The sequence below is a fragment of the Ilyonectria robusta genome (assembly GCF_021365365.1).
Source record: "Ilyonectria robusta strain PMI_751 chromosome Unknown BGZ61scaffold_15, whole genome shotgun sequence".
NCBI classification, from domain to species: domain Eukaryota; kingdom Fungi; phylum Ascomycota; class Sordariomycetes; order Hypocreales; family Nectriaceae; genus Ilyonectria; species Ilyonectria robusta.
In genome coordinates, this window is record NW_025764449.1 from 953119 (window position 1) to 965539 (window position 12421).

At 56.1% G+C, this 12421-nt stretch overlaps 4 protein-coding genes across 4 annotated transcripts; 1 reads left to right on the forward strand and 3 right to left on the reverse strand.

Moving 5' to 3' along the window:
• Positions 1-321: 321 nt before the first annotated feature.
• On the reverse strand, positions 322-3381 carry BGZ61DRAFT_424426 (uncharacterized protein). Its single transcript, XM_046243604.1, has 3 exons — positions 1611-3381; positions 1292-1558; positions 322-1238 (listed from the first exon to the last, which is right to left on the reverse strand). The coding sequence occupies exons 1-3, from the start codon at positions 3354-3356 to the stop codon at positions 555-557; spliced, it is 2697 nt and encodes an 898-aa protein (XP_046102076.1). The 5' UTR covers positions 3357-3381; the 3' UTR covers positions 322-554.
• Positions 3382-5775: 2394 nt separating this feature from the next.
• On the reverse strand, positions 5776-8299 carry BGZ61DRAFT_495799 (MCM2/3/5 family-domain-containing protein; the record flags this gene model as incomplete). The annotated part of the gene is made up of 2 exons (XM_046250941.1): positions 5776-6024; positions 6077-8299. The coding sequence occupies 2 exons, from the start codon at positions 8297-8299 to the stop codon at positions 5776-5778; spliced, it is 2472 nt and encodes an 823-aa protein (XP_046102077.1).
• A 526-nt stretch (positions 8300-8825) lies between these two features.
• Positions 8826-10913, forward strand: BGZ61DRAFT_507647 (uncharacterized protein; the record flags this gene model as incomplete). Its single annotated transcript, XM_046251921.1, has 3 exons — positions 8826-9169; positions 9217-9271; positions 9324-10913. The coding sequence occupies exons 1-3, from the start codon at positions 9042-9044 to the stop codon at positions 10911-10913; spliced, it is 1773 nt and encodes a 590-aa protein (XP_046102078.1). The 5' UTR covers positions 8826-9041.
• Positions 10914-11335: 422 nt separating this feature from the next.
• BGZ61DRAFT_356824 (uncharacterized protein) lies at positions 11336-12347 on the reverse strand (the record flags this gene model as incomplete). Its single annotated transcript, XM_046240820.1, has 2 exons — positions 11336-12036; positions 12110-12347. 2 exons carry the CDS (start codon positions 12345-12347, stop codon positions 11336-11338), a joined length of 939 nt encoding a protein of 312 aa, XP_046102079.1.
• Between the last annotated feature and the right edge of the window lie 74 nt (positions 12348-12421).

Here is a 12421-nt window from a genome sequence, read left to right on the forward strand (position 1 = left end):
TACCCTATTTCTTTTCGTCATGGGCCGAGTTAAAAAGGTGAGCCCTAAGCTGTCACTTTTGGTAAAGCAAGTCTGGCAGCTTCGTGACTGTCTCTGAAGTCCTCAGTCCAAGGAATAACCATGTGTTTCAAGTGTCCTTTTTATGCAGCTTTCCTTTGAGCCTTAGTTTCACTATAAGTTTTACTTTCCCCGGTCCTCGTCTGTAATTGGAGGCTTCCGATTCTCGTTGCGGAAGCATACATGGTCAGATGGAGTTGCACACTGGCGACAACTTGAGTTTGGCAAATGCAATGAGTTTTAGTAGATGGAGCTTAGTATTGAGTTTTATAATGGGCCAAGTATTTAGTTCAGGCTTAGGATATGCGCTTAACATATTCATGCAATTGTGTAAGTGGCTTTGTGTATATACTTGGATGCCATTTACTCCCGTCACCTCCATCATCCCGATGAAATTGCCCACAAAGCGCTAGACCACCAATGACAACAAAACTCCTTGCTATATGCGATATCCAAAACAATTATTGAATTTCATTTACCTCTCAAGAAGGTCCTCGTTACAACCATCCCCGACTGTTGCTCAACCTTTTGTAGCTGCCATGCCTCGCCTGCGGAAGCTCGCGGCCCGTACACACAGTCTCAGTCGCGAATTTCCCACTCGGTAACCCGCTATTCGCCTCCTCGAAGAAGAAGTGATTCGCGCTGTGTGCATATGCAACACGCCAAGGCACTTCGAGATGCTTCTTCTCCGGACCGCCGCCGCAGCTGCCGTTAAACTGCGCGCTGGGCGGGCTATTGATGGCCAGGGCAAAAATGTTCTGTGGCTCGGTGAAGTCTGTCACCAAGCCGGAGCGCACGATGAACCATCCCAGGCAGAGCAAGTTGATGGCGAAGACGAGGACGAGGATGACGTAGAATAGGTTCTGCCAGGTGTCGATGTGGCCGGACGTGTACTGCTGGGTGATGAGGGACGCGTTGAAGGCCTGTCGGTGACCAGACCCGCTCGTGACGACGTTGTTGGGGTCGTCGTAGTCCCAATAGTGGCGGAAGGGCGTGTCGATGGAGGCAATGACGACGAGGGAGCTGGCGTAGACGGCGAAGGCCTCGGCCATAGATGGTAGAGATGTGGGGAGCTTGGGCTCTTGGAGGGCGAGCTGTGTAAGGACGCGTGCGTTTGATGCATTGTTGTTGATGGAGCCGCCGTTGAGATCCATGGACAATCGCCACTGGTCAGCGAGCCACTAATGAAGTTAGTACGTGTAGACGTCTAGATGGTAAATAGGTGGCATCATACCCTCCAGTCCAGCGAGGGCGCAGACCATCCCTGGTCGGCGTCAAAGGATCGCAGGTAACTATCCCTATCGTTCGGGTCCTCGCAATGAGCCGTCAGACTCGCACCAGCAGTTCCAGAAATATTGAACTGGGTGGAGCAGTTGGGAGATGTCCAGGAGCGCAGTTGGCAGAGGGTGTAGTTGTTAAAGTCGGCCGTCTTGCCCAGCATGTAGATGGCGTCTGATCCCGTCACGGTGGCATTGGCCAGCAGGTTGAAGTCGTAGGGGTACTTGAGAGAAGCTGTTAGCGCATGTTGCAACACGGGTCGTCGAGCAACTTACGAGCTGAAAGACCGGGGGTCTTCGCTTGTACTTTGGCCCCCATTGGAATATGTCGTCGACGTCAGTTCGGTTGAGGTAGTTTTCCTTGTTCTTCTTGTCAACTGGCTGCGGAACCTCGCCCTCCCAACCGCTCCACCCCTTGATTTGATCGCTGACGCCGGTCTTGTCATTCTGCGCGTTGGGCCACTCGGTGTAGACCAGAGGAGCCAGCTCGTCCGCGTCCATGTTAGCGCAGAGGACGTTGATGGCTGGGGAAACGACGCCGGCTCGGACGGCGTACTCGCCAACTCCAGAAAGATCGTCGGGCTGGAGAATGCCGTTGATATTGGACGTGGAAGCAGCGTATACGCCGGGATGGGGCATGGCGAGAGTGACGTTGTTGATGATCCTGCCCGTCTCTGCGTACTGTGCCGTCACATTGCTGTGCTCAGTTTCGATCCACTGGGAGTACATTGTGGTATTATCGTACAGTAGCATGGTACTACGGGGTCGCTTGTCCAAGTCGTTTTGTATAATGGTGCCGTTTTTGTTGATGTTTGTCCATGTAGTCATGAAATTAAGTAGATTCCGGTATGAATGGCCCGAGAACTGAATATTCTCACAAGACTCACTAGCCGAGGGATCGTCTTTTAAATTAAGAAGATAGGCACAGTCGGACGCGACGTATTGTGTGTTGGCGTACGAGGCGCGGACGAAGCCAGTCATTTCCTTGTTCTCCCACTTGCCGGATTTGAGTTTGGGCGAGACCATGGCATCGGAAGCAGTGGTGTAGAAAGCAGAAGCAAAGGTGGCAGTCAGGCATAACATGCCGAGAATAGTCATGGCGGAGGAGGGCAGCGTCTCGAAGTGGGTGATGAGAGATCCCGGCTGGATGACCCAATTGCGCATCGTCATCTCGGCGAGGGACATGCCCTGGGCCTTGCGGATGAAGGCTCTCCGGGTGAGAACTTGGCCGATGAAGGAGACAAATACCGTTACAAAAGACATTTCAATGGTCTTTGCAAAAAGCGCGGACAAGGTGGTGGCCGTGGAGGGTAACAGGCCGTGTTTGGAGGAGATCTGTCGGCCCCATCTGGGTTGGAGGATTGCAGTGACGAGCCAGATGCCGCTCGCGACGGTAGAATAAACGGACAGGACGTAAATTGTAACAGAGAGCCAACTAGTTCGCTTCTGGTGGATATCTTGATTGGACCAACAGTTGCTCGGCGGCTCCTGGAACTTCCTATAGAAGGTGTCGTCGTCAAAGTCATCGTCCGGCACCTCACCTCTAGGTTCGAAGCCTTCAGGCACTCCCACGGGACCGTGTCCGGATGAGAGCAATCCGCGAGAACCGGGCTCAGGCACTGGTATCTTGGCGTCCATGGATTCAGTATCGGGATCATTGTGAGAGTGGCGGCTGGAGGAAGGCATAGCGGGAGTCCAGATGCTGTCCGGGCCGCTCATGGATGCAGACATGGCAGGCGGGCGGGAGACGTCCGGACTCAAATATGTCGGAGGAGGGTATCCCGAAGACGGATTGGGAGACAGCCCGATAGCAGGCGAGGCGACGGAGGAGGTATTGTCGAGAAGGCCCTGGTTGGAATGCGGAGTTTCCGGCGGGCTCCCACCGGCCGGGACGCGGCCGGAGTTGCGGGTCATGGAGATGCCGAGCCCGCGGGAGTTGCCCCTCCCGGCGTCGGAGCCGTCGGCCGCAATCGTGTTGCTGTTTGTGTCGTCGAATTCGGACAACTCGTGGCCGTCGTGCATCTGCCGGTAGCCGCTGTTCCTGCTGGGGCTGCGGAAGATGCCCGCGCCGGCGAAGGGATTCGACGAGAGCGGCCGCGGGGAGTGGTTTGCGCTGCGCCGGGTTGCGGACGACGGCGAGGATGAGAGCACGGAGACGCCGTCTGTGTTGTCGTGAGGGGCGTAGACGGGGTTGAGGTTCAGAGGGAGGGCGGATGAACCAGCCATGATGAAGGAGTAGGTGTGAGTGTCCAGTATCCCGCCGTGGAGGGTTCTAGCAAGACAGTCGGGTGCGGCGAGATTGGGACAATAGCCCCATGGCAATCCAGGCGAGTGCGTCCCACTCAAGTACCGGAGAGGAAACAATGGAAGCTTCGCGACAATTGAGCGCTGAATCAGGTCAATTGGTCGCGGGAAGCAGATCGTCGAGCAGGATGCGACGGAGGGGCGGCAGTGAGTGGCGGAGGTGCGTGAGACGGATGTCAGCCAAAGCAACTCTACGACCAAGCAGCGAGGAATGGAGAGTGAATCAAGGCCGGCAGAGTCAAGATTCTTCGCACGTGTCGCAATAATTAGAAAGAAAAAAATGAGGAAGAATGATTGTTGTGACGATGCGCCGGCAGCGGAAGAACCGTTGGTCGTACCGCGTACGTGCGCGCGCCAAGGATCGGATCAATTACAAGCACAAGACCCGTCTCGGAAAAGAAACAGATGTCCACACCAGGCGGACACATCCCTCAGAGGCTCAGAGGCTCAGCGCACGAGGCTCAATCTGGCACGCGGGATGATTATCAGGGACGCAGTTGAGGGGCTAGGGGGGGCGTCCCGGAGTGGGAGAACCAGGGGAGCAATTGGCCTGGATGGACTTATGGAGAGCTAAGGGGGGTTACAGGGCTGGGGTGTGTGCTGTGGGTTTTGAGTGTTGGGCTCCTGGGAGTAAGGCTGAGTGAGTGAGTGCTGAGAGAGGCAGTACGTATATCAACCGTTGATCCCAGGCTGATGGGGAAAAGACTATCGATTAAATGTATTAAAAATAGACAGCATCTTCTTGTTTCTTGACTATCTAACTAAAGAAGCCACAAGGAGCCGCCCCCTAGTGCCACGAGTTGGGCTTGTCGCTCATCGCGCCGCATCGTCCGCCACCCGAACTAGCCGAACTTCCCACCATGGCGCGACTCAGACTCTCATAGACAGAGTGAATCTACATCTAGCCTCATCAGGCTGAAGTGCATAGCTCACATACCATAGCCGTCGGAATCACCATGTCCCACGCTGGCTGCCACAGCGTTCCAAGAAGCGTGGTGGATCCCCGCTTACACCCATGGCGACTGCATCGTCCCATCCCCACACTGCAACGAGGGTGGTGGCCTTGGTGATACCGCAGCCCTGGCACTCTGCAGATCCTAGTTCATTTCCTCTGCTGACGGGCCAAGCTCCCAGGCCAAGCTCCCAGGCCAAGCTCCCAGGCGTCATCGTCTGATTGATCGTCTGTACATCAAGCTCCTCTGTCGCGGGAGTGGTTCACTAGACTTTGCCAGAGCGGCGACACCAGCGCCGATTACGATATCGCGCCGTCCATCTTGCCCGAAATCAACAACGGCTGGCTTCCTGAGCCAATCTCATTTCTTAAACCCATACCCCGGTTGCCACTATTGTCCTGAGCTTGTCGACCAAGGCTAGTAATGAACCAGCCTCGTCAGAGGTTGCTGCGCCCAGTTGACTATTCTGTAGATCCTCGCTGTACGTGTGGCGCAGACTTGCGACGACTGACCAAACCCAGCTGTACAGTAATCACTAATAAATCCTCCCACGTAGCCACCATTTTGCAGCTCCGTCCCATCCGTCAAACATCGTCATCACTTTGCTATCCGTCTTACCCCTCGACGGCCCCCAACTGCTGCGAATATCTCCCAGACACGACCCCAGCAAGGCATTCTTCCTCATCCATCATCACGTTGGGCTTCAATGGCCAGGCACTTCAATGTTTATCCGTCTCCAAGAAGCTTCAGCCTTCTCTGCTTTCATGTATGATTTGTAACAGCCTGCCTACACAAGATTTAAATAACCACCAACGAATTGGTAACCAACACGATCCGGGTACGGCCCCAGTCACATCACATCCACGAAGTTGAACAAACACAGCGCTTAGGTTCGCATTACCACGTAGTACATTCCTCAAGCAGCTGCATGCAACCATGTCCATGTGCCTAACTAGATAAAACTCTTCTACAGTTGGATATCCATCATCAACCATGCATCATCCCATCTCCGTGTTCGTTCGTTACCAAGCACCTCACATCAAATGCCTTCCGGATCATCTTCAAGCAAAGAAATACCCTTCGCCACGCCGCCCCCAAATATCATTAAACTATTCCCTGCCACGCCGCTCCTAGCTCGTTAAACATGACAAGAATTGCCTAAAATGAAAGCCCAGCGTCTCCAATCAGCTCGCCACCGCCGTTTGACGCCTCTGGCTGTTGCCTCCGCCTCTCTTCTGGCTACCTGGCCGCGCAAGCGTGTACTTGGCGAACGCTCTCGCTAGCGCCTTTTTGCAGCTCACCTTCTGGCTGCCTACGAAGCTGTCGACCGTCACCGCAATGGCTCGGTCAATGTCCTGCGTCGAGCAGTATTCCGACAGTCGCATTCGGCAGAATGCCTCGCTAATTCGGATGATAGCCTCCAAATGACGGACCTACTTCCCGTTAATATCTCGCCTTGCGTCACACAAACAAATCTCCACATACCGTAATTGGGTAGGCTCCCGTAGCCAGAGACTCTCGTCTCATGTCGGCGAACAACCGTGCAATCTTGTCCTCATCCACGTGATACAGCTTCGGCTTGCACCGTTCTCGGGCGTACAGAATGTACTTTCGCAGAAGCTCTTGCGGGATCTCGCCCTCGTGCTTCAAAGATGTCGATGTACCCTGAGTCTCCATCTGCGCCGAATCGTGCTCAACCTCCATCGAGTCTTGCTGTGCCAAGGGGTGGCTACGGCTGTGTGAGCCCACAATGAACCTGGCAAGGCGCTCGTCTTCCTCTGGCTCAACCGTATCGCGGACCACGCAGAGGATATCGAAACGTGACAGGATAGGCTCTGTCAGCTCAACGTTTGAGGAGAATGGAATTGTAGAGTTGTATCGGCCACCGATGGGATTGGCTGCGGCAATAACACCACATCGAGCCTGCAGTGTTGTCACGATACCGGCCTTGGAGATGGAAATGGTCTGCTGCTCCATGGCTTCGTGGATGGATGTTCGATCTTGATCGTTCATCTTGTCAAACTCGTCAATCAGGCAGGTTCCTCGGTCAGCAAGCACCAAAGCACCGCCCTCCAATGTCCACTCGCTCGTCAGAGGATCTCGACGGACACTAGCCGTCAGACCGACTGCACTGGCACCCTGACCAGTGGCAAACACAGCACGGTGTGCCGTCTTCTCAACGTACTTGAGCACTTGGGACTTGGCAGTACCGGGATCACCAAGGAGGAGCACGTTGATGTCTCCTCGCAGGTGATGCATGCCCTTGGTAACCTTGGACACTCCGCCTAGCAGGGAAAGAGCCACGGCTGTCTTGATGTCTGTGTGTCCGTAGATGCTAGGGGCAATCGAGTTGATGACCCTGTCGATGATGTTGGGGTCTCGGGCTAGCTTGCGAATCTCATGCTCGTCTTCCTCCGTCATCCGGAAACCAGCCAGCTGGTCATGGGACTTGACAACGTTGTTGGCCTCGAGAATGGTAGCAAACACGGGGAAACCGTTGCGGTTGTTGAGCTGAGCATCGTAGTTGTTGCGGTAGATTCCCGTCACTTCAATCTCCTCTCCAGGCTTTGCCTTGTCAATGAGATCCCAGAGAAGAATGACCTCTCGGTGGCGGGGCAATCGACCAGCGGGGACAGTGCCAGGCGACTCTTGGAGAGTGAGTTTCTGGTAGTTTCGGTAGACCGTCTTCTCAGAGTTGAGGGTGAAGGGACCACGAGACTGGCAGCTCTGGCAGTAGCTGATCTTGACCTCGACATTGGACTCCTGCTGGAAGGGTCCCAGGGTCTCGCCACACTTGGAGCAGTCAAACTTGACATACTTGAGCTGGGGGAAAACGCCGGATCGTCGAGTAACGACACCACTGACTCGTACCAAGCAGTTTAAATGAGATTGACGAAGCTGACGGAGGGTGTAGTGGACAGGGAGATCGAAGATGCGCACGTGAATCTCCGAGTGAATGCGCTCGTAATCGGGATAATGGAGGAGGACGACGTCCATGGCGACGTCGTCAAAGAGCTTGAGCATCTCGGCGGGGGCATTGGCCAAGAAGTAAGCAAGAATGGCCTTGCTTTCCGAAAGGTGCTCGTATGAGACCTCTAGGGACTCGGCATTGACCTCACCGAGGGTTCGGATGCGGTTACCGTAGACAGACGATCCAGACGTGTCGGTGTACGATGTCAAGAAGGCTTTGAACTCTCGCTTGATGGTTCGCTGGACGGACGGTTGCAACACCCACTCGGTCAAGCTCGCAGCCTTTACATCACCGAGAGCCTCGAGAGACAACTCCTCGGCCATGATATCGGTGTCCATGACATCGTCAGGGTCCTCGTCGTAATGGTGGCGTCGGCGGCGGGGTTGGGCAGTCAGATCAATATCGCCTTCATCGTCGTCGCCGGGGAGGAAAGCTGCGGGGATTCGCTGTCGGCGGGCTACCTCTCGGTCTCTTCGGTTGAGTTGGGACTCCAGCTGTCGTCGGGCACCTAGATCCATGTCGGCGTAGTCTGCCTCATCGAGGTCGATGCCTTCGTAGGTGTCGTTTTCTCGATCTCGGTAATCGGCCTCGAAGCCCTCACGGAACAAGTCGACATCGTCCTCGGCCATCTCATCGAGTTCATCCAGGTCATCTTGGATCTGAGCCTCCTCGTCAATATCGTCATCGTCGTCACCGCCGTGGGCAATGTTGAACTCGGCGGGAGGGGACGAGGGCATAGGGCTGGAGCCCAGGCCAACGGATGAGGCGCCATCATCACCACCGCGCGATCGTTTGCGACTTGATCGGGGATCGGATCGCCGGTTGGCGGACCCTGGGTTATTTCGTAGCGGGGAACTGGCGGGTTGTTAGAGACTGAAGAAAAAGGGGAGGGGTTGATGCAGGCTGGCTCACCTCATGATTGTCCGTCCCTATCGACAAATTGACACCTGAAATATGTGTGAAGATGTCCAAGTTGAGGGGGCAACGGCAAAGTGGCGGGTGCAGGGGATGGGGATGGAGGGGTTGTGCTGTTGTGTCGTCAAAAAGAGGCCAGAGGGAGGATACAGGCGAGATCAAGCGAAAGTGGAGGCGGGCGAGAAGGAGAAGCGCAATTTCGCGTGTCGAGACGCGATTCCGACGCGTAAAGTGACGGCGCTAATTCGGGCTGGCATTAACGCGTAAAGTGGTTGACCACAGGGACCACAGCGCACCAAGGTACCTGGAGCACGGTCTCTAAGCCCAAGACAAAATATTAGCCACATATGCTGAGATATCTACGCCACACAGTGTTCGCGGTATTCTGTCACCTATCCCTCACGCTTCTTATCGAGGCTGACTCTCCTCACTTCCCACCAGCATCATCGTCACTGCGACCGTGGAGCTTGGCTGCATTCCTCGTCATCGGAACACCATCTTTCCATCGCCCACTGCGCCTCATCCCTTTCGAATTCCCCCTTTTAATTCCATCCCCATTCCATCATGTCGACGGATGCTGATTCCTCGGCGCCTGCTCTGGCCGTGGACCAACCCGCGCAAACCGGCATCGCGCGCAAAGACAGCTTCTCTGGCAGGTCGCATGCCTCCAACGACTCCCAGACGGCAGCCGAGTAAGCATCAATCCCGCTTCTTGAATGCGCTCTTCTAACAGCTCTAGGTTCATCCGCAGCCAAGAACTCCTTGAGGCTGATGCCCGCGAAGCCCTTCCTTACGTACGGCCATTACCCTCCCATACCCATCGACCTACCTACTTACCTTCCCTAGAGCATTGAGCACTGCACCAAGATCCTCGGTCCATTGCGGCAAAATGTCTTTGCTTGCTTGACCTGCAATCCTCCGCCTGCAAAGGCTGGCGGTGCTTGGAACCCCGCTGGTGTCTGCTACGCCTGTTCCGTCCAGTGCCATGGCGAACATACCCTCGTCGAGATTTTCCAGAAGAGAAACTTCACCTGCGATTGCGGCACGACTCGAATCCCAGCGACTAGCCCATGCGCCTTGCGCACCAACGAGACTACCAACACCCGCGGTGGAGTCCACTCGGAGGAGCCTGATGCCAACAACAAATACAACCACAATTTCCGTAACCGATTTTGTGGTTGCGAATGCGATTACGACCCCTTTCAGCAAAAGGGCACCATGTTCCAGTGCCTTGGTCTGGGGACACAGGAAACTGGTGGATGTGGTGAAGATTGGTATCACCCAGGCTGCCTAGTGGGCATGGGGCCCAATTGGTTCGAGAAAATGGAGAAGAAGCAAAACAAGCCGTCCCAGGAAGGCGCCGATGGTGCGAAGCAGCTGACCACCATTTCCGAGGGCAACGAAGAGCAAAAAGAGTCTAGTGAGAAACCAGCTGAAGAGACGGCCAATGAGACGGCCGTCGTTGAGGAGGAGGATGACGACGACGAGGTGCCCATGCCCCCAGGATTCCCAGAGGAAGAGGATTTCGAGGGATTCCTTTGCTACAAGTGCGTCGAAGCAAACCCTTGGGTAAAGCGTTACGCTGGCACCTCTGGGTTCCTCCCTGCTGTTTTTGTAGACCAGGCTAAGTCTACTCTTGAAGGCAGGCCGGTGGAGGAGACCAAGTCGGTTGAGGTTCAACCAGTAGAGCAGGCCAAGCCAGCAGAGGAAGCCAAACCGATGGAAGAAGCCAAGCCGGCGGAGGAAGCCAAGCCAGAAGAGGAGGCCAAACCGGTGGAGCAAACATTGGTGTCCCGCAAGCGCAAGGCCGATGATGATGACGAAGAGAGCACAGAGGCTAAGCGTCTGAAGAGTGAGGCTGGCTCCGACACCAACGAAACCCCCGCCGTTCTAGCTGCGCCGTCCGAGGAAGTATCATCCACCAAGGAGGACTCCGACTGCAAGCTCCGCAACCTCTCACCCGCACCCAAGGGACAGTTCTCCCTCTTCTTCAAGGAGGACTTCCGGGAAAAGTTCTGCCGCTGCTCCTCGTGCTTCCAGAGCCTGAACGCCCACCCGCAGTTGACGGAGGAGGAGGATGTTTACGAGCCGCCCATGTCCGAGGAGGGCGCCTCGCAGCACGGCGGCTCCACAAACGGCAGCGGCAGCCTCCTCGAACGTGGCGAGAGCGCCCTGCGCAACGTCGACCGCGTCAAGGCCATTGAGGGTGTCATGGCCTACAACCACCTCAAGGAGCGCCTCAAGCCCTTCTTCCAGCAGTTTGCCGACAGCGGCGAGGCCATTGGCGCCGAGGACATCAAGGCCTACTTTGCCAAACTGCGCGGCGACGAGCAAGGCATTAAGGAAGCCGGCGAGGCGGCCGCGTCGTCATCTAAGGAGGGAGGTGGGGAGGGGGAGGGAAAGGACGGCGGCCGCAAGGAACAGAGCGGATACTGATGCAAGGCGTATGAGGGTTGAGATTTTGGGAATTTACTGGGTATGGCAGGATTCTAGTCCTGTGTAATCATATGAGATGTACTATTATGACGAGGCGCGTGGCTCTGGGGAACAAATTGCACACCAACGTATCGAGGATAAGCGACAGGATTCGGATGGGGCAACATCAAGTGCCTAAACGTAGATGCTTGAAGATGCAAAATCTAACCTCCTTTCTAACAGCCGACTACAAAAGCCCAACCATCATCCCTGAGTTCCCTCCCAAATTGTACAAATACAAAACACCGTCCTGGGCCCTTGTGCCCTTCTTTGCCCTTTATTCATTACAGTTGGGTATCGCTGAATCAAAAACGCAGCCCCTTTCATCCCATCTTGTCCGCGGTGAGTCCAGACGCACATCAAGCCAACCCCCCCCCCCCTCTTCATTGCCCCGTCGAGCCTGTACTCGACGCCGCGCTCAGGGGTCGCGGTGGCAGCGCAGGCTGGCCGCCCGCCGAGTCCTCGCGCTGCATGGCGATGCCGCCCATCATGCTCATCGGCATCCCCATTGCCATGCCCATGCCCATGACGTGCATCTGCTGTCCCGACTGGCCGCCGCCGTCGCTGTCCTCAGCCTGGCTGTCCATCTGCTCCTGCGCGGCCTTGAGATCGAGTTCGTGGAGTCGCTTCTTCTCGGCGGGGTCGATGATGTCGTCGTCATCGCTCCAGTAGAAGTCGTCATCCTCGAGCTCGGGCATGGCCATGCGCTTCCAAAAGCGCAGCTCCTGGCGAGCGGCCTTGTCGTCAACGCGGCGGTCCCAGCGGGCTTCGTCCTCGTCGTACTTGCGGCGGAAGTCGCGCAGGCTGTCGTTGGCCTTGCCGGCGTGGTGCTGCATGGTCCAGATCTGCTCGCGCAGGCGGGCGTTCTCGTCGCGGGCATCGGCGAGCTGCTTGCGGTAGGAGCGGTGCCAGGATGCTACATCGGTGACATGTTTGGTCTTGTATTCGTGGAACTGGCGCAGCATGAGGGCCATGGCGTTTGCGTACTGGGATAGGAGGTTGGCGTTGGCGTCGCGGCTAAACTTGGCCTTTTCGAGGGACTCGGAGAGGAGAGAAATGAGGGCGTCCAAGTTTTGCTCTTGGCCTGGTGGGGGAGACATGTTAGCAGTGAGCCTTGTCAAGTCGCGTGTTGCCTTTGAAATCGGGGGTGAACGTACTACCGAGGTCCTCCGCAGCGCCGTCTATCACCTCGTCATTGCCCAAGGCATGCGTCCTGGCGCGATTCCGTACGCGACCCAGCCCGCTGACAATGTCCTCAGTGACGCGACGATTCTCCGCGAGCTGGCGGCTCAGCTCCTCGACCATGCCGTAGATATAGTTGAGCTCGGCCTGGTGGCCGGCGGGAGTGGGCACGGGCATGCCGGCGGCCATGTTTGTGCCGTTCATGCCGTTCATCATGTTTGCGTGGTGTTGCGGGTGCTGCTGGTGCTGCGCCTGTTGCTGGCTTTGCAGCTGCTGTTGATGGAGCT

Excerpts from the sequence above, each read along its gene's own strand:
- BGZ61DRAFT_424426 (XM_046243604.1), bottom strand. The coding sequence starts at position 3,356 with ATGCACGACGGCCACGAGTTGTCCGAATTCGACGACACAAACAGCAAC. Across the intron at positions 1,559-1,610 it reads GACCCCCGGTCTTTCAGCTC|TACCCCTACGACTTCAACCT; the intron begins GTAAGTTGCTCG and ends GCTTCTCTCAAG. Across the intron at positions 1,239-1,291 it reads CGCCCTCGCTGGACTGGAGG|TGGCTCGCTGACCAGTGGCG; the intron begins GTATGATGCCAC and ends TAACTTCATTAG.